This window comes from Nomascus leucogenys, chromosome 20 (genome assembly GCF_006542625.1).
Source record: "Nomascus leucogenys isolate Asia chromosome 20, Asia_NLE_v1, whole genome shotgun sequence".
Classification (NCBI taxonomy): domain Eukaryota; kingdom Metazoa; phylum Chordata; class Mammalia; order Primates; family Hylobatidae; genus Nomascus; species Nomascus leucogenys.
In genome coordinates, this window is record NC_044400.1 from 81,912,603 (window position 1) to 81,938,053 (window position 25,451).

A 25,451-nucleotide genomic window follows, 5' to 3' on the forward strand; every position below is an offset into this window, starting at 1 on the left:
CTGTTTTGATGGACTTGTTTACTTATCAAGAATTATGGATGAGGCCGGGCACAGTGGCTTACGTCTCTAATCCCAGCACTTTGGGAAGTTGAGGTGGGCAGATCACTTGAGGCCAGAAGTTCAAGACCAGCCTGGCCAACATGGTGAAACCCCATCTCTACTAAAAATACAAACAACTGGGTGTGATGGTGCGCGCCTGTAATCCCAGGTACTTGGGAGGCTGAGGCAGGAGAATCGCTTGAACCCAGGAGGTGGAGGTTGCAGTGAGCCAGGATCACACCACTGCACTCCAGCCTGGACAACTGAGGGAGAGTCTGTCTCAAAAAAAATAATAATATAATAATTATGGATGAGGCAAGGTGCAGCGGCTCATGCCTATAATCTCATGCCTGTAATTCGAGGCGGGCAGATCACTTGAGGTTAGGAGTTCGAGACCAGCCTAACCAACATGGCAAAACTTTGTCTCTACTAAAAATACAAAAATTACCTGGGTGTGGTGGCACATGCCTATAATCCCAGCTACTTGGTGGCTGAGGCAGGAGAACTTCGTGAACCTGGAAGGTGGAGGTTGCAGTGAGCCCAGATTATGCCACTGCACTCCAGCCTGGATGACAGAGCAAAACTGTGTCTCAAAAAAAAAAAAAAAAAGAAAAAAGAATTATGGATGGTGGTAATGTTTCAGCAGCCAAAAAATTTTACTTTTTATTTGGTCACACAATATAAACACCTTTCCATTTTTAGTACAAAAATACAAAGTTTTCACCACATTGGCCAGGTTCATCTGGAACTCCTGACCTCAGGTGATCCACCTACCTCGGCCTCCCAAAGTGCTGGGATTACAGGTGTGAGCCTTGTAGTCACCAGATAAGTAGCTATAAATGGTAACCATTTACATTAGTTTTTGTAAACAGTTATTTTACAGATGCAGGTAATCCTCAGATGAAATGGCCCAGATCTCTGAGGGTGAGTAGGTGGATCATTTTTTTGGGGGGGTGCGGGGGACAGAGTCTCACTGTCGCTCAGGCTGGGGTGTAGTGGCACAATCTTGGCTCACTGCAACCTCCGCCTCCCAAGTTCAAGCAATTCTCCTGCCTCAGCCTCCCGAGTAGCTGAGATGATAGGCGTGTGCCACCACGCCGGGCTAATTTTTGTATTTTTAGTAAAGACGGGGTTTTACCATATTGGCCAGGCTGGTCTCAAACTCCTGACCTCAAACTCCTGACCTCATGATCTGCCTGCCTCGGCCTCCCAAAGTGCTAGGATTACAGGCATGAGCCACCGTGCCCGGCCTTTTTTTTTTTTTTTTTTTTTTTTTCTGTAGAGACAGGGTCTCACTATGTTGCCCAGGCTGAGGTCGAACTCCTGGACTTGAGCAGTGCTGCTGCCTCGGCCTTGTGTAGTGCTGGGATTACAGGTGTGAGCCATGGTGCCCAGCTGATAGAGCATTTTTTTTTTTTAAGACAGTCTCACTCTGTCACCTAGGCTGGAGTGCAGTGGCACGATCTCGGCTCACTGTAGCCTCTGCCTCCCTGCAGCCTCCACCTCCTGGCTTCAAGCAGTTCTCATGCCTCAGCCCTCCAAGTAGCTGAGATTACAGGTGTGTGCCACCACGCCCTGCTAATTTTTGTAGTTTTAGTAGAGACAGGGTTTCACTGTGTTGGCCAGGCTGGTCTTGAACTCCCAGCCTCAAGTGATCCACCCACATTGGCCTCCCAAAGCGCTGGGATTACAGATGTGAGCCACCGTGACCTGCCGGAGTATTTTTGATCCAAGAGAACATCGTGGACATTGTGTAGCAGCTTCCAGCCTTCTTTCTCATAGAAACAAGGGCAGAGAAGCAGCACCCAGACTTTGGCTAAGCAAACTGTAAGACAGCAGTTGTGAGACCCAGCAAACCTGAATCTCACTCAGTGGGGAGACCTCAGCTGATGTGAGGCTATTTTTATTTCTAAATCTGTACTTAGTGTGAATGCTGATGGGATTTGCCAGGGGATGTTACTGTGGTGAGGACCAGGCCCCTGCAGGTGTGCCCAACTCTGGATGGCTCCCTGCCTTCACTGAGTCCGCCGTGTGCTTCTCTGCCTGGTCTGTTTTTCCGCGTCTTCGTCTTTGCCTGTCGACACCCTGTGACTGCTGGCATCGTGCCTTCTTGTGGAAGCCACCATCCTCCTTGCTAACTGAGAGTTGTGGAGTTGTGTAATTCAGCTTGATGCAGGGAGGAGGTGTGTTCCCATGCGTGGGCACTGTCATCACCCACACCGGAAGGTGAGCCCACCTCACAGAAGGAACACAGCCTGGCCAGGGGGCAGTCTGAGCCTGCGTGGGCTCTGCTGCATTCTGTGTGGCTCGGCCCTCGGCACGCCTTGACTCAAGACTGCATGGATTCAGGGGCCTCTTCCTGGCTCAGAGGTGACCCCAGAGCTGGAGAGAACCTAGAGACATGGTGGATGGGGCTGGGCCAGCCCTGGAAAGAATCTGGAGCTGCCCTCACAGGGATTGGGGAGGTGACCGAGGGGGGGTGCCTGTCCCCCTTCCCACCCCTCCCAGGCCTCATTCGTGTCCACCAGGCACCTTCCACGTGTCTATTTCCCGTATTCTTGAGAACCTGTCTGTGAGGTCAGTGTTGGGTTTGCATGTCTGTAATTGAGGGAAGATTTTGAGCCTAGGAGAGTTCTTGGGGGAGGTCCCCAGACCATTACTGGTGCAGAGTGGAGCCCCTGCTGCTCGGGCTTCTGATCCTGGTGTGTGCTCGCTGTAAGCTGCCCTGGGCTGACAGTGCCCTGCACCAGCCGCACTGCCCTCTCTGGGCTGCAAGCCGAGGCAGGCCTGTGCCTGCAGGCCTCCAGGATCCCCATTTGAGAAACAAGCAGCAGGTCCAGAGAGTTCCCGCCTGGCTTCCAGCCCTGATTGGTGGCTTCTCCGAGGCTGCAAGGTGGTGGTAATTACAGGAGCCACGTCGTTGGTGGGTGTTCCCATGTTGCAGGTACCGTCCGGGTACTTAGTATCTGTCAACACACGAATTCACGAGGAATGCTCCCAAAGCACAGAGAGATGAAATTACTCAGTCAGGGTCACACAGCAGTAAGTAGTGGAGCTGGAATTTGAGCTCTAACAGTCTGCTCCGGAGCTCGGGCCTTGCTGCTGGCGTCAGGCCAGGCACAGAGAGCTGATGGAACAGGAGGAGCTGATGTGAAGTTATGCGACACACATGGCCTTTTAGGTGAGCTCGGGCCACCCAGGGGGGATTTGTGCCCAATCAGCAGGGGAGTTTCTAGTGTGCCAGGCAAGACACACAGGAGATCGTGAGCCTGAAAGGGCCTCGTACAGGTCAGCTGTTTGAATTTTGGACTGTAAATGGTGGTGTGGCACCACGCTGTGGTCAGATGATGGTCTCTGTGTTGCACACAAAGCATAGGTTCTGGGCCACGCACGGTCCATGCTGCAGAAGCTCAGGCTGCAGTGGCCTCCTCAAGGCCTTTCTGTAGGTGGATATGGCACAGGCGGCCGCTGGGGCCGATGCAGCATGGACCGAGATGGGTCTGGGTTAGTGCCAGCCTCCCACTGCTGCCTGTGAGGCCTCGAGCCTGCTCTCTGGCCCTCGCTGGCCCACATTCCAGTTGGGAGAAAGCAAATGTGGTGCACACAGTGTGCACCTGGTCTCTAAGACGGCCAGATGTCAGCAGGGCACCCGCTAGGAGGCAGCACTGTGGATGAGAGGCCAGAGCGGTGGAGTGGTTAGGGAGGTCTGAGTGAAGCAAGGGCATGAGCTAGGGATGTCCAGGCGGGGGGGCAGGTGTGAGGCTCTGGGCTTGGAGCCTGCTGGTGCCAGACAGAGTGGGCAGGTGGGTAGAGGAGGAGGAGATGGGCCTTGGCCCTTATTCTTTGGATTTTGCTGTTTTGCTCTGGTGCCTGCGGGCAGCTAGTGTAGAGGTTTGAGGTCAGCGAGCGCCCTTACTGATTTGCAGGACTTGTTCAAGAGCCCACGGGTCTTTCCAGAAAGTCACTTGTTGGAGGAGAGGACCTCCAAAGTCAACATAGTCTCTGCTCTGCACTCCATTCCCCCACGAAGTGCCAAAGCAATGCACCCTACCCCCCCAAGTCTCTGGGAGTGGGCCTGAGAGACCCACCCAGGGATCCAGCCTTTGCTGGTTGTGTTTGTGTCTGACCTGCCTGCCCTTCTGTGGGGATCACGAGCCCATGCTGCTGTCCGATGTGGTGTGGGGCTGAGGGGGCTGCACACTGTCCCGGCCTCCCTTCCGAAGGGCTCCCCAGGGGGCAGTGCAAACATCAGGAAGTAGGTGGGATTGTGTGTGGTTGTGACATGGCATGGCATGGGGCATGTGGGTTTTGCTGCTGTTGGTGTTTGGTGCTGAGCTGTCAAAGGCTGGTGCTGGCTCTTACTACTGTTTTCCACTCTTCCCTTTTCAAGGAATGTTCCATTTGGCTGCTGCACTCCCATCCACCCTGTGTACCCGTCCTCCAGAGGCGATCACCTCGGCTGTTGGACTCTGAGGCCCGAGTGCCTTCGCACGGTGTCAAGAGCGCCATGGACCTCTACCTCTGTGGGTTTTGTGGCTCTGGGACCTCGGTGCCTTCCTGTGCGTGGCTGGCACTCTTCACGCCCTGTTGGCGATGACTCAGTAGTAGAGAAGTCCCTCAAGTCCTTGAAGGACAAGAACAAGAAGCTGGAGGAAGGCGGCCCAGTGTACAGCCCCCCTGCAGAGGTGGTGGTGAAGAAGTCTCTGGGGCAGAGGGTGCTGGACGAGCTGAAGCACTACTACCATGGCTTCCGCCTGCTATGGATCGACACCAAGATCGCAGCACGCATGCTCTGGCGCATCCTCAACGGCCACACCCTGACCCGCCGGGAGCGCAGGCAGGTAATGGGGACATGTCTAGTTCTTTCTTTTTTTCCTTGCTCTATCACCCAGGCGATCCTCCTGCCTCAGCCTCCCAAGTATCTGGGACCACAGGCATGTGCCACCACACCTGGCTAATTGTTTTTTATAGATCCACTTTGTTGCCCAGGCTGGTCTCAAACTCCTGGGCTTAAATGATCCTCCCACCTCAGCCTCCTAAAGTGTTGGGATTACAGGTGTGAGCCACCGTGCTGGGCCGTGCCCAAATTCTTTTCACTCTATAGATTGCTTGAAAAATATTTTTAGTGCTTGCTTTCTGTTTGGTAGAGAATAAAAATCGGTAAAACCTATTGCCTAGGAAAAACTCGGTTTACCTGTGTATTTCCTCTATCCTCCACCGCAACAGTCATCAACATAGAAGACCACGCAGCAGACACCAGCTGGGTGTCCTCTGATTCAGTTCTTATACTGTCTACCCAGAGATAACATCAGATCCCACAGGGTGAGGGCTCTGTCCCCAAGATGCCCCCTACCAGTCTCAAGTCCAGGCCTCTCGGAACTTCTGACAGACTGGCTTCAAGTTAGGTTCCCAGCACCCCCTCCTTCGTTTTTATTTATTTATTTATTTATTTATTTTATTTTATTTTTTTTTTTTTTGAGACAGAGTCTTGCTGTCGCCAGGCTGGAGTCCAGTGGCGCGATCTTGGCTCACTGCGGGCTCTGCCCCCCCCGGGTTCACGCCATTCTCCTGCCTCAGCCTCCAGAGTAGCTGGGACTACAGGCGCCCGCCACCACGCCCGGCTAATTTTTTGTATTTTTAGTAGAGACGGAGTTTCACCGTGTTAACCAGGATGGTCTCAATCTCCTGACCTCGTGATCCACCCGCCTCGGCCTCCCAAAGTGCTGGGATTACAGGCATGAGCCACTGCGCTCAGCCTTATTTTTATTTTTTGAGACAGTCTCACTCTATCACCCAGGCCTGAGTGCAGTGGCACAATCTCGGCTCACTGCAACCTCCACCTCCTGGGTTCAAGCGATTCTCCTGCCTCAGCCACCTGAGTAGCTGGGATTACAGGCATATACCATCACACCCAGCTAATGTTTGTATTTTTAGTAGAGAGGGGTTTCACCATGTTGGCCAGGCTGCTCTCGAATTCCTGGCCTCAAGTGATCCACCTGCCTTGGCCTCGCAAAGTGCTGGGATTATAGGCGTGGGCCACTGTGCCTGGCCCCCTCTTTGTTTTTAAATTGTTTTGTTTATTTTTGTGGGTACATAGTAGGTATATGTATTTATGGGCTACATGAGGTGTGACGCCCCCCCCCCACCACCCCTTTGGGTTTGATTGATTTGCTGGAGCAGCTCACAGAACTTAGAGAAACACTTAAATTTATCAGTTTACTATAAAGCATAGTGCAAAGGATACAGGTGAAGAGATCGAAAGGCAAGGTATGTACGGGGAAGGGGCATGGAGCTGCATGCTTCCCAGGGCACAACCCCTGGTGAACCTCTACCGTGTTCAGCTTTCTGGAAGCTCCTTGAACCCAGTCCTCTTGGGCATTCCTTCCCTCAGGGAATAGGGTGGAGCCCTCTTTAGGGAGGGTCTTAAAACCCATAGTCAGGAAGTTGGGAAGATTAGTGACCTGCCTTAGGGCAGGTGAAAGGAGGGTAGAGAGGTCAGAGGCCTGACACACCTAACATTATCACAAGAGACTGTAACAAGGGCAGTTGAGCCAGGAACCAATACCTGTCATAACACCACACCTATAGAAAGGCACACCTCGCCACCGAATTGAATTGCAACACCATCTGCTCATGTTTCGACTCTTCCCACCAGCAGTTTTCAGCACACACCTCCACCCACTCGATGCCTTCACCCTCCTGATGCCATTCCCTGGATCCCCACTGCTGTTTCCTGGGAGGGGTCTGCATCTGCCGAGTTGCACCTCTGGTGCAGGTGCAGGCCCTTTCTGTCTCATTGCTTCAAGGTCTGTCTGGAGGGCTGCGTGTGTCCCTCTGGGTGAGTTTGTTTTTATTTTTGGGATCCGTGCTCCTGACCCCAAGGTTCCACATCTGCCATCTGTCATAGAACCTGCTCGCTCACCAGTGCCTAGGCTCTCGGGGCTCCTGGTTCGTCCTCTGGTGCACCAGCTCCTGCTGTCCTTCACGGTTCTAAAAAGATTCTCCATTTTCTGTCTTTGTCTCGGGGCTGCAATCTAGATGTTTTCTTTCTATTTTATTCATTCTGTTTTCAGCTGAAGTAATCTTGTTTAATGCAGCCACTGAGGTTTTATTTTCAGTGCCTATGTTTTTAACTCTAGAAACTCAATTAGTTTATTTTTAATTAATTTTTTTAATTTAAAAGAGATGGAATCTCACTTCAGAGGGTTAAACCTTGTGTGATGTAGGTGGTGAGCTAGTTTCTTCAGCACAGATATTGTTTGCTTCTGTGAGAGCCATGGGACAGCATGGGCCTCAGAGGGTGCAGCCCTGTGTGGGAATCGAGTCCACTCTCTCCCAGGTGCAGCCTCATCTCCTGTCCGCTCCATCCTTTCCTCCCAAGAACACCTCATGGTTTCTAGCTCTTGGAGTTTATATTACGTTTTTGTGGCTCTACTATTTATTTACTTATTTTTATTTTTGAGACAGGGTCTCGCTTCCCCACCCAGGCTGGAGTGCAGTTGCACCCTCGTAGCTAACCAAAGCCTCAGCCCTTCCGGGCATAAGGGATCCTCCCACCTCAGGCTCCTATGTAGGTGGGACCACAGACGCATGCTGCCATGCCAGGTTAATTTTTAAATTTTTTGTAGAGATTGGGTCTCACTATATTGCCAAGGCTGGTCTCAAACTCCTGACCTCAAGCAGTCCTGCTGCCTCAGCCTCCCAAAGTGCTGGGATTACAGGCATGAGCCACTGCACCCGGCACCAGCCTTCCTTTTTAAAGATAATCCTGGCTGGGCGCAGTGGTTCACGCCTGTAATCCCAGAACTTTGGGAGGCCGAGGCGGGCCAATCACGAGGTCTAGAGATCGAGACCATCCTGGCCAACATGGTGAAACCCTGTCTCTACTAAAAATACAAAAATTAGCCGGTCGTGGTGGTGGGTGCATGTAATCCCAACTACTCAGGAGGCTGAGGCAGGAGAATCACTTGAACTCGGAAGGCAGAGGTTTCAGTGAGCCGAGATCGTGCCACTGCACTGTATCCTGGAAACAGAGTGAGACTCTATCTCAAAAAAATAAAAAATAAAAAAACAAAGGTAATCCTGTGCACTTAAATGTGCTCTAAAAGGTTGGGATTTGTAGTTCTGCTTTTGTGTTTACAAACATTTAAGAAGTTATTTTATTGGTTGGGTGTGGTGGCTCACGCCTGTAATCCAGCACTTTGGGAGGCCAGTGCTGCAGATCACCTGAGGTCAGGAGTTTGAGACCAGCCTGGCCAACATAGTGAAACCCTGTCTCTACCAAAAATATATAAAAAATTAGCTAGGCATGGTGGCGCATGTCTGTAATCCCAGCTACTCAGGAGGCCGAGGCAGGAGAATCGCTTGAACCAGGGAGGTGGAGATACAATGACCCCAGATTGCGCGATTGCACTCCAGCCTGGGTGACAGAGCTAGACGCCATCTCAAAAAAAAAAACAAAACAAAAAAACACACTTGTAAATTTGGATTTTAGTGATGGTTTTGCAATGTATAAATTTACCAAAAAACCATCAAACTTATTTAAAATAGGCAAATGTTATGGTATGTAAATTACACCTCAGTAGAACTGCTAAAAAAAATTAATGAGGCATATCAAAAAACACATGTGCCAGCTTTAAGGATATGTCCTGCCCAAATATGGCACTGTTTGGGAATAAAGACAGCCATAAATTGTAAATCAGTCAAAAAATACAGGAGTCCATGGGTCCAGTGCGATAATAAATAGAAAAATGAATGTACAGGAAGGCAGGGTTCTCCCCTCCTACAGATGACAGATAGGAGAGTTAGGCAGCCCCTGTTGTGTGCCCATGAGAGTGGAGGCTGGCTCAATGAGCGCGGGGTCGGGGGAGAGAGGCTGATGAGGAGGAGGACATTGCTGCTCTCAGGGCGTCTCCCTGGGAACGCTCACTTGTTGCCAGTGGAAACGTAGGAAACGTAGGAACTACATGGAACACCTTGGCCAAGGGACCCCTGTGAGCAGCCCTGAGGAGGGGCAGCATCACCCGCGCTGTTTTCCAGCAGTTGTTCAGGCTTCACAGGGATTTCTGATTATTTCAAATTGGATGTTTCTTTAATAGCATCAAGTACTAGTTTGTTTATGTCAATGAAATACTTGGGTTTTTTCCTAATGATTGCTTTGTAGTATAGTCTTAGGAAACACAAGAGAAGCCCTACTTATAGAGCACCCTCCAAGAGAAGGTGTGGCTCAGCCCATCCTGGTGACCCCCCACCACGCTAGTAATGCCCAGTCCTCAGCCTGCAGCCCTCACTTGCTGGCCTCTGAGCCCGCAGTGCTGGCCAGTGTCCTTGGAGGACTGGATCGCCGGGAGCACCCAGTGGCCCTTGGTGTCAGCACCATACCCTGCTTTTCTGGAGGCTGCTGGTACCTGCTTTGGACCCTGAGAAAGAATTGGGTTTCGGGAGTGGTCTGCTAAGTGGTTCTGGAACTTAGAGTCCTCAGTGGGTCCCGTGAGTCGCTGCCTGAGGTTGTGCCTATAAACCATTACAGGAGAAATGCTCACACCCCTTGCCCCTGTTCCCACATGTGCTCTGCTCCCCTCTGATGGATTCCGCCCCTTCCAGTTTCTCCGGATCTGCGCTGACCTCTTCCGCCTGGTGCCGTTCCTTGTGTTCGTGGTGGTGCCGTTCATGGAGTTTCTGCTGCCTGTTGCTGTGAAACTCTTCCCCAACATGTTGCCATCCACATTTGAGACTCAGTCACTCAAGGTAAGGGCAGCATCCCAACTGCTTGTTTTAGAATGAGTCTGAAATTCATTGTGATAGCTTCCTTGTTTGTGACTTTTCAGGTGCTAGATATTTTTGAGACTTTATGTATCTTCATATCGTCCTTATGCTGTGCGATAATTATTTAGTGGATGCTGGGTTTTGGATTTGTTTCTATTTATTTATTTATTTATTTATTTATTTTTGAGACAGGATCTTGCTCTGTCACCCAGGCTGGAGTGCAGCGGTGCGATCTTGTTTCACTGCATACAACCTCTGCCTCCTGGGTTCAAGCGAGTCTCCTGCCTCAGCCTCCCAAGTAGCTGGGATTATAGGCGTGTGCCACCATACACAGGTCTCGCCCTGTCACCGAGGCTGGAGTGCAGTGGTGCGATCATGGCTCACTGCAGCCTCAAGTTCCTGGACTCAAGTGATCCTCTTGTCTTAGCTCCCGAATAGCTGGGACTACAGGCTGAGCCACCATGCCTGGCTAATTTTTTTTTTGTTTTTTATAGAAAAGATCTGCTATGTTGCCCAGGCTAGTCTCAAACTCCTGGGCTCAAGTAATCGTCTTGCCATGACCTCCCAAAGTGTTGTTATTATGGGTGTGAGCCACTGCTTCCAGCTCAATGTATTTTAAAATACATTAAACCTAGAAAACCCTACCAGTGCTGTAGGGGAGTCGTGAGGTCCTTCTAGGGCAGGGTCAGCCAGCTGCAGCCCACAGGCCAGATCAGGACCCAGCCTGTTCTCAGTAGAGCCCTGTGGGGATCTGCGATGCCCAGTCATGTGTCTTGTCTGTGAGGTACCAGCAGAGTTAAGCAGTTGTTTTAGACCACACAGCCCATGAAGGCCAAATGCTTTCCTGTCTAGCCCATTATGGAAAGTGTGCCGACCCTTGCTTTAGGGAATCACACGAGTTTGTTTGTTTGTTTTTTGTTTTTTTTTTTTGAGACAGAGTTTCGCTCTGTCGCCCAGGCTGGAGAGTGCAGTGGTGCCATCTCAGCTCACTGTAGCCTCCACCTCCTGTGTTCAAGCGATTCTTGTGCCTCAGCCTCCCAAGTAGCTGGGATTACAGGTGTGCATGCCTGGCTAAATTTTGTGTTTTTAGTAGAGACGGGGTTTCGCCGTGTTGGCCAGGCTGGTCTCAAACTCCTGACCTCAGGTGATCCATCCACCTTGACCTCCCAAAGTGCTGGGATTACAGGCATGAGCCACCGTGCCTGGCCCACATGGGTATTTTTTAAAACCATGAAATAAAAGAGTTTGAGAATGTATCACGCTTAGATGAGAGTCAGTGTTTTGTGAAATGTTTCTGGGAGTGGGGGTCGGGCACAGGCGTGAGATGTTTTCCTTGCCTGAACCACAGTCTGAGCAGTTGGAGTGCACTCCTGAGCCCACCCTCTAGGAGGCCCCAGCGTCTAGCTGCTGGCAGGAGAGGCCGGGGCCTGGAGTGCAGTGCCCTCTCTGCCCTTGCAGGAGGAGAGGCTGAAGAAGGAGCTTCGGGTCAAGCTGGAGCTAGCCAAGTTCCTCCAGGACACCATTGAGGAGATGGCCTTGAAGAACAAGGCAGCCAAGGGCAGCGCCACCAAAGACTTCTCTGTGTTTTTCCAGAAGGTGCTGTGATACGTCTGAGTCCCTGTGACCTCACCAGGGAGCCTCCCCTGATTTTCTGTTTCCCCTTCGCTGTGCTCAGCAGAGTGGAGCTCCCCCAGGTGCTGGCTGGCACTTGAGAGTTTACCCAGGAGGCTCAGTCGGGGTCCAGTGGAGTGTCAGGAGTCTGGCCCCCATGAGCTCCCAGTGAGTTGAGCTGTGGTGGCTGCGCCTCGTCAGCCTTCAGAATTATGGGTGTCTGTGTCTCGTCACCCTGCAGCTGTCCAGGAGCAGTAGAATCTGACCCATGAGGAGCCTGAGACCCTGATGTTGTGAGGTGTGGGTGGCTTGGCCGGGCTCCTCTGCTGGGCACTGCCCTCTGGCTGGAGTCAGTCAAGAAGGTCCCAGGTCCCAGGGGCTGGTTGGAGGCCTGGACTGTGGGAGCAGTGGGGGCTGGAGAGGAGAAGCGGCCCTCGAGGTTTCCTGCGGTCATGTGGCCAGTGAGGTGAAGATGGGGGAGAGGGTAGGTGCCATGGACGAGATCCCTGAGGACTAGATGGGGTTGACGAGGCCAGTATCATTGGCTTGAGGGACTTATGCCACTTTGGAGTGAGAAGGATGTGTCTGAAGTGCAGGAAGAGCTTAAACCAGGGGCTAGAAACTCTAGCCATGCGTGTGCGTTGTCTGGGGGGTTTTCCCGCTGCAGCACAGAGGCGAGTGGTTTCCATGACTGCAAAGCCAGAAATACTTGCTCTCTGGCCCTTGACAGAAAAGACTGCCAGGCCGAGGCCTAACCACAGAGAAGCCTCTCGGGAGGAGGCGACACAGCCATGGGGCTGCTGAGCCCCCCAAAGAGTGGGTGGTGGTTCCAGCAAGATGTTCTAGGGGGAGCCATACTTTGGGAGCCTCACCCAGGACGTTGCGGCTTGCAGAGCAGGAGGAGGGGCCTGTCGCAACCTTTCCTGGGCCGCCCAGCTGCCAAGAAGGATGTGCTTGCAGTCACCTGCATTGGGCTGTGCTGCGTAGGGCGGCCCCCAGGAGCACACCTGAAACAGTGTCTCAGAGCTGGCATCCTGCATGTTACAATTTGAGTTGGGCACCAAGTCAGGCTCGTCCTCCCTCATCTGTCCCCTCTGCTAGGTACCCTCCTAGCCCAGCTCTTGGCAGAGACTGAGCTGGTGGTTTATCCCTCAGGTGGGAGGAACTGCAGAGGGTCACCCAAAGGGCCCTGAGTGATCTGCGCTAAGGGACTCCAGCTCTCCCTAAAGAGCTAGATGGCCACCCCTCCCCCAAGGCTCAGGCAGTCATCCGTGGGAGATGTAGGTGCACACAGGTGCGCCTCTTCCTGCCCCAGAGCAGCAGGGTCCCAGCCACTTCTGTGGCAGAGAGAGGATCACAGGACCTGCATGCAGCAGCCTGTGGGCCTGGGCCTCTCCCCCAGCAGACAGCAGCCTCAGCTTTGCTGGCTCAGGCAGGAGAGGTCCACAGGCCAGACACCGCCTCTCCCCAGGCTAGCCCAGCACTGGAGTCAGAAGTCAGTGGTTTGAGGCCGAGCTGGGCAGATGACTTGAGGTCGGGTATTTGAGACCAGCCTGGCCAACATGGTGAAACCCCATCTCTACTAAAATACAAAAATTAGCTGGGTGTGGTGGCGCAGCCTGTAATCCCAGCTACTTGGGAGGCTAAGGCAGGAGAATCCCTTGAACCCAGGAGGTGGAGGTTGCAGTGAACTGAGATTACACCACTGCATTCCAGCCTGGGTGACAGAGTGAGACCCTGTCTCAGACAAAAAAAAAAAAAAAGAAGTCGTCAGTGGTTTGAGTCCCTGAGGATGAGAGGCAGCACCCTTTGGGAATGTGGTTGGTCGTGGGAGGGAGCTGGGTGGGCGCGTGTCCCGGGGATGACCCTTGTGACCACTTCCGCAGATCCGGGAGACAGGGGAGAGGCCCAGCAATGAGGAAATCATGCGTTTTTCCAAATTATTTGAGGACGAGCTGACCCTGGACAACCTGACACGGCCGCAGCTGGTGGCCCTGTGCAAGCTGCTGGAGCTACAGTCCATCGGCACCAACAACTTCCTGCGCTTCCAGCTTACCATGCGGCTGCGCTCCATAAAGGCAGACGACAAGGTGAGCTGGGCCATACTCGCATCACAGATATGCTGTTTTACCTTTTTTTTTTTCCTGATGACAAAAGCAGCATGTCCTCATTGTAGAAACTCTGGAAGATGCTGAAGGATCGAAAATAAGCTCACTAGGAGTCTTGCCACTCACAGATTGCAGATCCTTTGAAGATGGATGTCTTTTCTCTGGCAGCTTCTCAGATGATCTCTCTGTTTGGATTTCGTCAGATTTATAATAACTTGCTTAGGTGTGTCTGTCTTTGTGTTCATCCTGCTTGTTGATGACAGTGCCTCTGTGCCTCTCTCCTCCCATCGAGGGCCTCATCGAGGGTCCACTTGCCCCTTTGCCCTGTCCTGTCCATTGCACGTGCTTGCCTGTGTGTTTCATGCCCTTTTGTGCTTTCAGGGCGCTACCCTCCTCCTAGGTCTGATTACTCCTTTTTTTTTTTTTTTTTTTTTTGAGACGGAGTCTCACTCTGTTGCCCAGGCTGGAGTGCAGTGGCGCCATCTCGGCTCACTGCAAGCTCTGCCTCAGCCTCCCGAATAGCTGGGACTACAGGCGCCCGCCACCACGCCCGGCTAATTTTTTGCATTTTTAGTAGAGACGGGATTTCACCGTGTTAGCCAGGATGGTCTCGATCTCCTGACCTCGTGATCCGCCCGCCTTGGCCTCCCAAAGTGCTGGGATTACAAGCGTGAGCCACCGCACCCGGCCACCTTTTTTTTTTTTTTTTTGAGATGGAGTTTCGATCTTGTTGCCCAGGTTGGAGTGCAGTGGCAAGATCTCGACTCACTGCAACCTCCGCCTCCTGGGTTCAAGTGATTCTCCTGCCTCAGCCTCCGGAGTAGTTGGGATTATAGGCACATACCACCACACCCGGCTATTTTTTGTATTTTTTAGTAGAGACAGGGCTTCACCACATTGGTCAGGCTGGACTCGAACTCTGGACCTCAAGTGATCCGCCTGCCTCGGCCTCCCAAAGTGCTGGGATTACAGGCGTGAGCCACTGCGCCCGGCTGGTTACTCTTTTATTCCTACTAGGAGCTCTTAATTTAAGATTTCAGTTCTCAGGTAAAACTGTTCATCTTGTCATTTGTCTTTTTGAATGCACTAACCCTAGTTCAGATTGATTACTCTAATAACTGGGTGGTCCGTAGGCCTTTTTCTTTTGCTTTCCCTTCTGATTTTGTTTGTAGTGTTTAGTTTTTCCTGAATGCAGGCATTGTCTGTGGAAGATAAAGAGGTTCAGGGCAGTGTTGAACTCTTCCAGGAGGAGCCTGCCTGCATCTCTGGTGAGCAGGTTGAGGGCCAGTCATTTCCACGAATCAAGGCAAGGCCATGTGGGGAGCCTGTATCCCGCCCTCGCCTGGCCACAGCAGGCACCCCAGCCCTGGTGGTGATGGTGTCAGAGAAGGCTGAGGGGGCCAGCCCCTGTGGTGTCAGTGGAGTCCAGGTGGGGGGCTTGAGCTTTCCTCTCATCTGACAGTGTATCCGCCACACTCCCCCACCGCTGGGGTGGCCTTGGGGGCCCAGTGGAGAGTTGGGACTTTAACCACTGCCCAGCAGGAACAAGGCCACGTCTACCATGGTGCCAGTGGGAGCCAGGTGGGAGACAGTACTGAGATGCTTCTGCCCTCCTGCTGGGAGAGACACCTGTGAGAGCCAGAGCTCCCACCCACCCACTCCCAGCGGTAGCAAGCAGCACCGCTGTCCCGCAGATGTCTGTGGAGGCTGGATGGGGAGCCTGCACTTCTTACAAGGCAGCGCTCCCACCACTTCTAAAATATGCCTGGGATTTAGCTTATGGATGTGAGTGAGTGACAACATGGAGAGGTCAGTGCCATTGAGAGAAATGTGTTACCCACAGCTCCCCTGTCACTCGGCCCCACAGAGCCTCCACACCCATGGGGAGCAGTAAGCTGGGGCAGACGATGCCTGCCTTCCTTGTGTGCAGCAGGTGGAGACATGTCTGACTGGGCAAGGAAGGGAAACACAGACGTTAGGGTTTGTGGTTGGTCCATGAAAGCTGGACCATAGGGAGCTAGAAACAGCTTTGGCCTTGTTAGCTGGCTCATGGGATTGGTAGATGCCAGATCATCAATTGCAAACTCTGTGCAAATTAGAATACCCACCGCCCATGCCACCATGCACCAGAGGAGGTCAGCTGCGACACACTGGAAGTCAGATCTAGATTCAAGAAGCAGGAATGTATCAGTGAATGAGAAAAAGCAACGCCTGGTACTAACCCTGAGATGACAGTTAGAGACCCCGCACCTGGGCCTCAAACAACCACCAGCACAGAGCTACAAAAGCCACAACAGAGTAGAACACATGAAAAATAGATCTGGGCAAGGAAAGAGAAGAAATATGTTATTAAATAGTAATAATATTAAAATATATTAGGAGAAGATATTAAGGCCAGGCACAGTGGCTCACATCTATAATCCCAGCACTCTGGGAGGCCAAGGTGGGAGGATTGCTTGAGCCCGGTAGTTTGAGACCTTCCTGGGCAACATAGTGAGACCCCCACCTCTACAAAAAATTTTAAAAATTAGCTGGGCGTTGTGACTTGCGCCTGTAGCTCCAGCTACTCAGGAGGCTGAGGCAGAAGGATCGCTTGAGCTTGGGAGATTGAGCTTGCAGTGAGTCGTGATTGTGTCACTGCACTCCAGCCTAGGCAACAGAGGGAGACTCAGTCTCAAAAAAATTTAAAAAAGAAGAACCTGGCCAGGCACGGTGGCTCAAGCCTGTAATCCTAGCACTTTGGGAGGCCGAGGCGGGTGGATCATGAGGTCAGGAGATCGAGACCATCCTGGCTAACATGGTGAAACCTCGTCTCTACTAAATATACAAAAATATATATTTTTTGTTGTGGCGGGCGCCTGTAATCCCAGATACTTGGGAGGCTGAGGCGAATGGCGTGAACCCAGGGGCGGAGCTTGCAGTGAGCGGAGATCCCGCCATTGCACTCCAGCCTGGGGGACAGAGCGAGACTCCATCTCAAAAAAAAAAAAAAAAAAAGAACCAAATGAAAAATTACAACTGAAAAATACAATATCCAAAGTCAAAACCTGGGTGGGCTCAACAGCAGAATGGATACGATAAAAGACAGAACCAGTGAACTTTAAGATAACACGATAGAAATTACCCGTTTGAACAACAGAGAGACAATAGTGGAGAGCATTGAACAGAGCCCCACAGCCTGTGCTGTAACAAGTGTCGACCCTCTGTGTTATCTGATGTTCAGGGAAGAAAGGATAGAGCAGGGCTGAAAAAGTACCTCAAGAAATAATGGCTGGCTGAAAACTTCCCAGGCTCAGTTAAAGATGTAAATCTGCCAATTTCAGAAGCTGAGTGAACCCTGAGTAGGATAAATCCAAATAAATTAACAGCAAGTCACATCAGAGTCAAACTAATGAACACTGAAGACAAAGGGTTTTTAAGGCAGTGAGAGAAAGGCATCGTGTGTGTGTGTGTGTTGTTGTTGTTTCATTTATGAATGCCAGGTCTTTTTTTGGGTTTTGGGGGAGATGGTATCTTATTCTGTTGCCCAGGCTGGAGTGCAGTCCAGTGGCACAATCTCAACTCACTGTAGCCTTGACCTCCCGAACCCAAGCCATCCTCCCACCTCAGCCCCCCGAGTAGCTAGGACCACAGGCGTGTGCCACCACACCGGCTAGTTTTGTTTATTTTTCTTGTAGAGATGAGGTCTTACTATTAGGCTGCCCAAGCTGGTCTGGAACTCCTGGGCTCAAATGATTCTCCCACCTTGGCCTCCCAAAATGTTGGGATTGCAGGCATGAGCCACTGTTCCTGGCCAAGAACAGCATCTTTACCATTAGGGGAAAATTTGAATGACAATGGATTTCTCATCAGGAACTGTGGAGACCAGAGGAAGTGGAGCATTATTTTTCAAGTGTTAAAAGAACTGTCAACCCGGGATCTATAACCAGCAAAAATATAGCAGTGATGGGGAGCCAAGGCAGTATCAGAGGGAAGGAAGCTAAGACTGTGTCACCAGCAGACCTCCCTTAAAGGAAGGGCTGAGGGAAGCTCCTGGACCAGAAAGGAAACAGTAAGAGAAAGTACCTCAGCGCAGCAGGAAGAGTTCCCAGCAACCAGAGCAAGGGTCGGCATGCCGGGCTGCGCTCTCCCTGCGCCTTCTGCAGCAAGCGGGGCTGAGGGACGTGCTCCGCGGTGTGGGTGGAGGTGACGGCTGAGACTCAGAACAGATGGAGGGGAAGCTTCAGCACTTGCCTTCGTGGGTGGAGCACCAACTCCACTGCGCTACAGTGAGCTGCATCCATGGATTGTGTACCATGATCCCCAGAGCAACACTGAAAATGCTGCACAGAGACTCCAGACCACCAGAGCCAAATCAAACGGAGGCCAGCCAGCCCACAGGAGGACAGGGAGAAGAAAGCAGACAGAAAGCAACTTCATTCCTGATCAACTGGCAGAGCCCAGCTCAGTGCGCGAAGGGTTCGGCTAAGGAGGGCACACATGCCGCAGAATGCTGCGTGGCAGTGAGAGGCCTAACCCGGCACACCCATAGCACCCCCAATGGGTCCTCAGGGAACCCCAGAGGTGACGTCCTGCACGATCCTGTTCAGAGAGCACTCCAGGTGACAGCTGCAGACATGGAGATAAGCACGTCTGTGAACGGGCAGCACCGGGAGCTGGGGAAGGTGGCCTCTGTCTTGACTGGGTGGGTGGTGTGTGCTAATTGCAGTGCTGCTGGTGCGACATTACGCTAGGGGAGGCATCTGATGCATGGGAGCTTTGTTACTTGTTAAAACTGGATGTGCGTCCACAGTTATGTCAAGTTTGGTTTTAGAAGTGGAAGTGGTGGTACTGCCTACCCCACAGGGTGGTTGTGATGTGGAGTAAACTCTGAAATGGTGGGCCCTGCTGCAGAGTCCTGGCGTGGGAGCCCTGTTGCCGGCATCTGCCCAGCAGTAGCTGTCATTACTTCTCCGTGTCTCTCTTCACCTGTTGCTCCCTGTATGCCTTGGTGTCCTCTATCTCTGGAACTCTTGTTTGCTTTTCCAGTTGGGGTCACAGTGACCTCGGGCTGAGCAGAAGAGAGGGGCCCTTTGGGTATGAGGTCAAGATATATCTTCGGAGTATCTGGTTCCCTCGCCTTCCGTCCCTCCTTTTCCATCCTGGGTACACTTTGACAGATGGTGGACTGGGGGATCAGGAGAAACTGCAGGTGGCAGGAGTGGCCAGGGTGGGGCTGGTTCTGCCATCAGGACAGAGGGTTGGAGGTGAACTTCTTTGTCTCAGGGGGTTGGTCGTGGCCGTTCTGCACTTCCCAAGATCCTGACCCTCCGTCACTGGCTTCCAGTCACTTCAAACCTAGAACTGGGCTTTGGTGGCAGTGGTTTGATTCTTGCTTGGCAAAATCTGTTAGCCACTTGCTCTGGAGGGTGTTCACATAGACACAGTGACCCACCAGCAACTGGATGATAATTCACTCCCTTGTTTTCTAGCTGATTGCTGAGGAAGGGGTGGACAGCCTGAATGTCAAGGAGCTGCAGGCAGCGTGTCGGGCACGAGGCATGCGCGCCCTGGGGGTCACGGAAGACCGCCTGAGGGGTCAGCTGAAGCAGGTGCGTGAATATTCGCCTTGTGCCAGGCCAGCATTTGCTCAAAGGAAACATCAGCCTTGAAAGGCCACTTGGAGGCTCTTCTCAAACTCTGGGCCGGCCTGGCGAGGCGACACTGTGACCTCTCTGGGGACGGCTAGGATGTTTGGGCTGTTTCTCGCCCTTCTGCTCTTACCACATTCACACCCCTGAATTCTCACCTTTCATTGCCTTTTGAATATTGCTCTGATTTTTCTTCTTTGCTTTTAGTTGATTTTAAAGACCTTAATAACTTACTATTTTGGTTATCTGTAGTCAGATGAGGACTGGAGTTCACCTCTGAGATGTTGGACATGTTCACATTTTGACTCTTTCTGAACTGGGGCCATGGAAGGTTTGGGTGGCATGGCGAGGTCTGACTTTGGAGCCACCCCTTCTCTTGGCCACGCCCTGATCTGGTGCCTGGTTCCCAACGCCATCAAATTGAGTGGCTTGTAGGTCGGAAAGTGACAGCCCCGGCCACTCACTCTTACATGGAAAGGTTAAGGGGTGCAGGGCTCCAGCCAGTTTCTCTCGGTGCCCTGGCACTGGTATGCCCTTGTTGGCAGTCATCCTCCTGCCGAGTTTTTCTCACAACCTGCAAGTGTAGATGAAGGTGTGTGTACACACTTTCCCTCTCGACACAGTATTTATGGCGTGATCCTGTGGCACCCCCTGTCTTCCGCAGCTGTGTCTTCCATCGGATTCCCCAGCAGAGCCTTCTCTGTGTCTGGCATGGGTGCTGACCTCCCTAGCACTCTGCCCAGCCTTCTGGAGCTCCGTGGGGACATGGGCCACACACACAGGGGTGTCTGAGCAGGGGGGGCAGGTGCTGTCCCTGCCCAGGCCCCTCGGCCCCCAGGGGAGTGTGGCACATTGGGGGCCCGAGTGTCATGTGTTCACATTTTCCTTCTCTACCCACTTCTCCTCACCGTTGCCTTTCTTCTCTTAGGGTTTGTTCTCATAATTTGCCCCGTGTTCAGTTTGTCTCCAAACATTGTCACGGTCTTTCTTGCCCATTTGGAGATTGTCTTGGTGTCACTCAAGCAGCCAGCCCCAGAACCTGGCCTGTGCAGAGCCTGCAAGGGCCCAGGTGCTGACGGGCCTCAGTGACACTGCCTCTGAGGGCCCATTATATGTTGACCTGGGCTGGTCTTGTTTCTTTGTTTGAGACAGAGTCTTGCTCTGTCACACAGGCTGGAGTGCAGTGGCGTGATTTCGGCTCGAAACAACCTCCGCCTCCCTGGTTCAAGCAATTCTTGTGCCTCAGCCACCCAAGTAGCTAGGACTACAGGTGCTCACCACTATGCCTGGCTAATTTTTGTATTTTTAGTAGAGATGGGATTCGTCATGTTGGCCAGGCTGGTCTTGAACTTCTGACTTCAGGTGATCCTCCTGCCTCGGCCTCCCAAAATGCTGGGATTACAGGTGTGAGCTACCGTGCCCGGCCCCTGGGGTGTTTTTAAGTGAAGAGTTGGTGCCCTGTTCTGAGGCCCTTGGGGTCCTTGCTGTGGGGGTTGCTGACCCCCGAGCCTCTCTGGTGTTTTGTTTACTAAGGCCGTCGTCGGGTCACACAGCAGAGCAACAAACAGACCTTGTAGAACTTGAGACACCATCTTCTCTGAGAGCTATTCTGGTGATGAGATGGGTGGACCTGCTGTGGTGCCAGCAGGGTTGGGGGGCTGCCCATCTGCTGAATCTGGCCTTGCTTGCAGTGGCTGGACCTGCACCTGCATCAGGAGATCCCCACATCGCTGCTCATCCTGTCCCGGGCCATGTACCTCCCGGACACCCTCTCTCCAGCCGACCAGCTCAAGTCCACACTGCAGACCCTCCCAGACATTGTTGTACGTGCTGTCGGAGACCCCTTTTACCTCATCTCTTCATAGGTGGCCCCGCTTTTCTGGGGTGGGGGGAGGTGTGCAAGCGCACTCATTCCTCAACCATGGGCGAGGAGCCCCCCATCCACCCAGCCTCCCTCCCACCCCCTCGCTAGTGCCCCCACCCAGCCACCTGTCCCCTTCCTTCCATCCCTCCTCACTAGCCCCTTGCCTGCCATCCCCCGTGTGGCACAGTTGCCAGTGGTCCCAACCTGGCCACGTGTTGGCTGCTGTGGATCTGGGCCGCGGCCCTTGGAGCTATGCCAGCAGCGCCTGTGCTCCTTCCCACACGTCAAGAGTCATCAGGCGAGCACAGAGGGTGGCCCAGGGGCCTCCCAGCAATTGCGGGCAGCACCTTGGCAGTGCCTTCTGTCCTGTGTGTGTGAAGCCCAGGTGGTGACAGGGGCAGGGGACACAGGACACAGGACAGAGGTGAGGGGCAGCAAGGGCCTCTGGCGGCTTCTGGGCTCACCCACAGGTGTACCCTCTTCTGAAGGCAAAGGAAGCGCAGGTGAAAGCGGCCGAGGTGGAGGGTGAGCAGGTGGACAACAAGGCCAAGCTGGAGGCCACGCTGCAGGAGGAGGCGGCCATCCAGCAGGAGCACCGTGAGAAGGAGCTGCAGAAGCGCTCGGAGGCGGCGGTAAGCGGTGGCCCTGCTCCGTGGGGCATGGGGCTGTCCTGACCCAGCCTCCCTAGAAACCCCCACAAGCCCACAGTCTTGGCCTCCTGCGTGCTTGGCCCTGCAGCTCTGTCCTGCATTTTTATTTCCTCCTGGAGTGGTCAGGGAGGCAGGGTGCCCGGGTGTGAGGGCTGCAACTCTGACATGGGGACTCCCTGATGGCCACAGTGGTGCTCATGGGAGATATACCTTAGCCGTCGCAGAGGGGCGAGCTTAGCATATGGCAGTGCCCACCCTCTCCTCAGGGACTTGCTGTGAGGGGTGCTGGCAGAGGAGCCTCAGGCTCCCCCAGCCTCTGGGCTCCTCTTCAACGCGGGCCCTGTGGTCCTCTTGAGTCACATGCATGGTGCCCACCCACAGGCTCAGCCTCCTGCTCTGCAAGTGACAGGGCAGCTTGGTGGAGTCTTGGGGAGACCAGAGATAGATGAGGTGCTCTAGCCTGTTCCAGAGAGGGCCCCAGGTGACCTGGCAGCTGCATGGAGCCTTCCTAGGGACCTTCTGTGGCAGGTGTGCTGCCCGCTTTCACCTGCAGGCCTGGTCCCAGTGTGGCCTCTGCCATCTGTTCTGAGCATTGGGGAGCAGGAAGACTGCTTCTGTGTGATGGCAGGTGCCGGGCCGGTGTCGCCTTGCCTTTCAGAAGGATGTTGAGCCCGAACGTGTGGTAGCTGCTCCCCAAAGGCCAGGGACCGAGCCACAGCCAGAAATGCCTGACACAGTCCTGCAGTCAGAGACCTTGAAGGACACTGCCCCTGTGCTGGAGGGCTTGAAGGTAATGAGGCAGGTTCTGGGGCCCTGGAGACTGAGGAGGGCATGGCCTGGCTTTGTGGACAGTTGTGGGGCAGGGATGGGGACAGGTTAGCTGGGGCATCTATAGCCCTCAGTGAGAGGAGATGGTGCGAGGGGTTGAGGACGAGGCCACTGGGCCCCTAGGAGGCTTGGTGGTTAGGAAGAGAGTGAGTCCGGCCGGGCTCTGCACTGCGTCTGGGTGCACAGCTGAGGCTGCTGTGAACTTAGCACCCTGGCCCGCAGTGTGGCAGGTAGAGATGCCAGTCGGCAGGTTTCAGGGCCCTTTGTCAGCCTGCCCAGACAGTGAAGGGGTGTGGAAGCCAGTGTGGCCCCTCAAGGTGGAGCCTCCTCCACAGCCCAACCTGCTGTCACCTCCTGTGGGGTGATCTGGGCTTGGGGCATCTTCAGACTCCCCGTGCGAGCCTGTGAGGTGCAGCCTCCAGGCGCCTGTGCTGCCTACATGGGACGCCTCCTGGTGCCTTCCATCTCGAACTCGCGGGCTGAAGTGCAGTGGCGCCATCTCGGCTCACTGCAGTCTCAGCCTCCCAGGTTCAAGCAGCTCTTCTGCCTCAGCCTCCCAAGTAGCTGGGAGTACAGGTGTGCACCACCAGACCCAGCAAATATTTGTATTTGTAGTAGAGAGGGGGTTTCACTACTCTCTTGGCCAGACTGCTCTCAAACCCCTGACCTCAAGTGATCTTCCCGCCTCAGCCTCCCAAAGTGCTAGGATTACAGGTATGAGCCACCACGCCCAGCCATAAAAAAAAAATTTTGGCCAGGCGCAGTGGCTCACGCCTGTAATCCCAGCACTTTGGGAGGCTGAGGTGGGCGGATCACAGGGTCAGGAGATCGAGACCATCCTGGCTAACATGGTGAAACCCCATCTCTACTAAAAATACAAAAAATTAGCCAGACATGGTGGCATGCACCTGTAGTCCCAGCTACTCAGGAGGCTGAGACAGGAGAATGACGTGAACCTGGGAGGCGGAGCTTGCAGTGGGCGACAGAGTGAGACTCTGTCTCAAAAAAAAAAAAAAAAAAAAAATTAACAAACTTTTTAGCAAATCAAATAGAACTATTCTGTAAAAAGAATCATGATCACATGGGATTTGTGCAAAAAATACAAATTGGCTTGAATTTTTTTTTCTTTTGAGATGGGATCTCACTCTGTTGCCCAGTCTGCAGTGCAGAGACATGACCTTGGCTCACTGAAGACTTGACCTCCCAGGCTCAAGTGATTCTCCTGCTTCAGCCTCCCGAGTAGCTGGGATTATAGGTGCCCACCACCACACCCGGCTAAGTTTTGTGTTTTTAGTAGAGATGGGGTTTCACCATGTTGACCAGGCTGGTCTCAAACTCCTGACCTCAAGCGATCCTCCCACCTCGGCCTCCCAAAGTGCTGGGTTTACAGGCTTGAGCCACTGCGCCTGGCCAAAATTTTTAAAATGTAATTTCCATATTAACAGACTAAATTAGAGAAGCCGGGAATGTTTATCTCGGTAGCTGCAGAAAGAGCCTGTGGCAGAACCCAGTATCCGTTCCTGATACGCAGATGTCCTGCACACGCAGGCAGCTTTCTCAGCCCAATCAAAAGCATCTGCAGAAACACCTCCAGCTGCCGTCACCCTCAGTGGTGAGACGCTGATGAGGTTGTCTGTCCTCACTCTGAGCTCAGCATCAGCCTGGGGGTTTCAGTCAGGGCAGTTGGATACAGAAAACAAAACCATATAGATCAGAAAGGAAAAAGGAAAACTCTTTATTCACAAATGGTATGAACAATCAATTGTGCTTCACTATGGTAATGAGTAGTCAGAGAAGGTTTGAACAGTATGGCCCCCCCCGAAATGAACTACTTAGGGATAAATTTGGAAAAAGATATGCAAGCGCTGTTCACGGAGTACTGTAAAATGTTGCTGAGGGAAAGAAAAACCAAACAGAGGGGCTGGGCGCGGGGCCCACACCTGTGATATCAGCACTGTGGGAGGCCGAGGTGGGAGGATCGTCTGAGTCCAGGAGTTTGAGACCAGCCTGGGCAACATAGTGAGATGCCGTCTTTACAAAAAATAAAAAGTTGGCCAGATATGTCAGTGTGTGCCTGTAGTGCCAGCTCCTGGGGAGGCTGAGGCAGGAGATTGCTTGAGCTTGGGAGATCAAACCTGCAGCAAGCCATGATTGCACCACTGCACTCTAGCCTGGGCGACAGAGTGAGACCCTGTCTCAAAAAACAAGACAAGAAACACACGACCACAGAGGCAAATCTCAAAATAAGTGAGTGAGAGAAGTCAGACAAAAAAAGAGCGCGCGCTGGATGATCCGTCTGTCTAAGATGCTAGAAAGTGCACCCGAGTCTGCAGTGGCAGGAGGTGGACCTGAGGTTGCCTGGGGGTCGGTGGCAGGACTCAGTAGGGACACAAAGATGCATTTGGAGGTGACTCTGACTGTAGTGAAGGTTTCACAGTACACCTGTCAATTCATAGATGACATGCTTTAAACAAATGCGGTTTGGCATATGAGGGCAGACAGTGACTGCATACCTGCAGCCAGCATAGCAGTGAACCTGAACCCCGCTGGTCTCTTGTTACCAATGAGTGTCCAGTGAGACTCTTGCCCTGGGCTGCCCATATAATAGGAACAGAGCAGCTGGTCACTTGGGAACAGGCCAGTTCTTTCCCTTGGCTCAGGCTTTGTTGTTTGCCCATTTTTATCCCAGGAGGAAGAGATCACTAAGGAGGAAATCGACATCCTCAGTGATGCCTGCTCTAAGCTGCAGGAACAGAAGAAGTCACTCACCAAGGAGAAAGAGGAGCTGGAGCTGCTGAAGGAGGACGTGCAGGACTACAGCGAGGTGGGTGGGGTTTGCTCCCTGGACTCTGAGACTGCAAGACGAGTAAAATCGCTGTACTGGCCCCAGAAGTATTACATAATACTTCCGTCAGATACTTGATAAGCTGGCCAAAGAGTATTTGGAGAGGAAAGC

The 25,451-nt window shown here is 52.9% G+C and overlaps 1 protein-coding gene across 3 annotated transcripts in view; it reads left to right on the forward strand.

Annotated features, from left to right (window-relative positions):
* LETM1 (leucine zipper and EF-hand containing transmembrane protein 1) overlaps positions 1 to 25,451 on the forward strand; it is a 40,649-nt gene that overhangs the window by 9,953 nt on the left and 5,245 nt on the right. For 2 of the 3 annotated variants that reach the window (XM_003278992.4, XM_030800948.1), the window contains 9 exons: positions 4,430 to 4,880; positions 9,643 to 9,786; positions 11,263 to 11,400; positions 13,302 to 13,505; positions 18,995 to 19,114; positions 20,845 to 20,976; positions 21,506 to 21,649; positions 22,326 to 22,457; positions 25,185 to 25,319. In XM_003278992.4, the coding sequence (XP_003279040.2) occupies positions 4,430 to 4,880; positions 9,643 to 9,786; positions 11,263 to 11,400; positions 13,302 to 13,505; positions 18,995 to 19,114; positions 20,845 to 20,976; positions 21,506 to 21,649; positions 22,326 to 22,457; positions 25,185 to 25,319 (1,600 nt within the window). The remainder of the gene's footprint in view (positions 1 to 4,429; positions 4,881 to 9,642; positions 9,787 to 11,262; positions 11,401 to 13,301; positions 13,506 to 18,994; positions 19,115 to 20,844; positions 20,977 to 21,505; positions 21,650 to 22,325; positions 22,458 to 25,184; positions 25,320 to 25,451) is intronic. The other variant, XM_030800947.1, reaches the window with a different exon arrangement.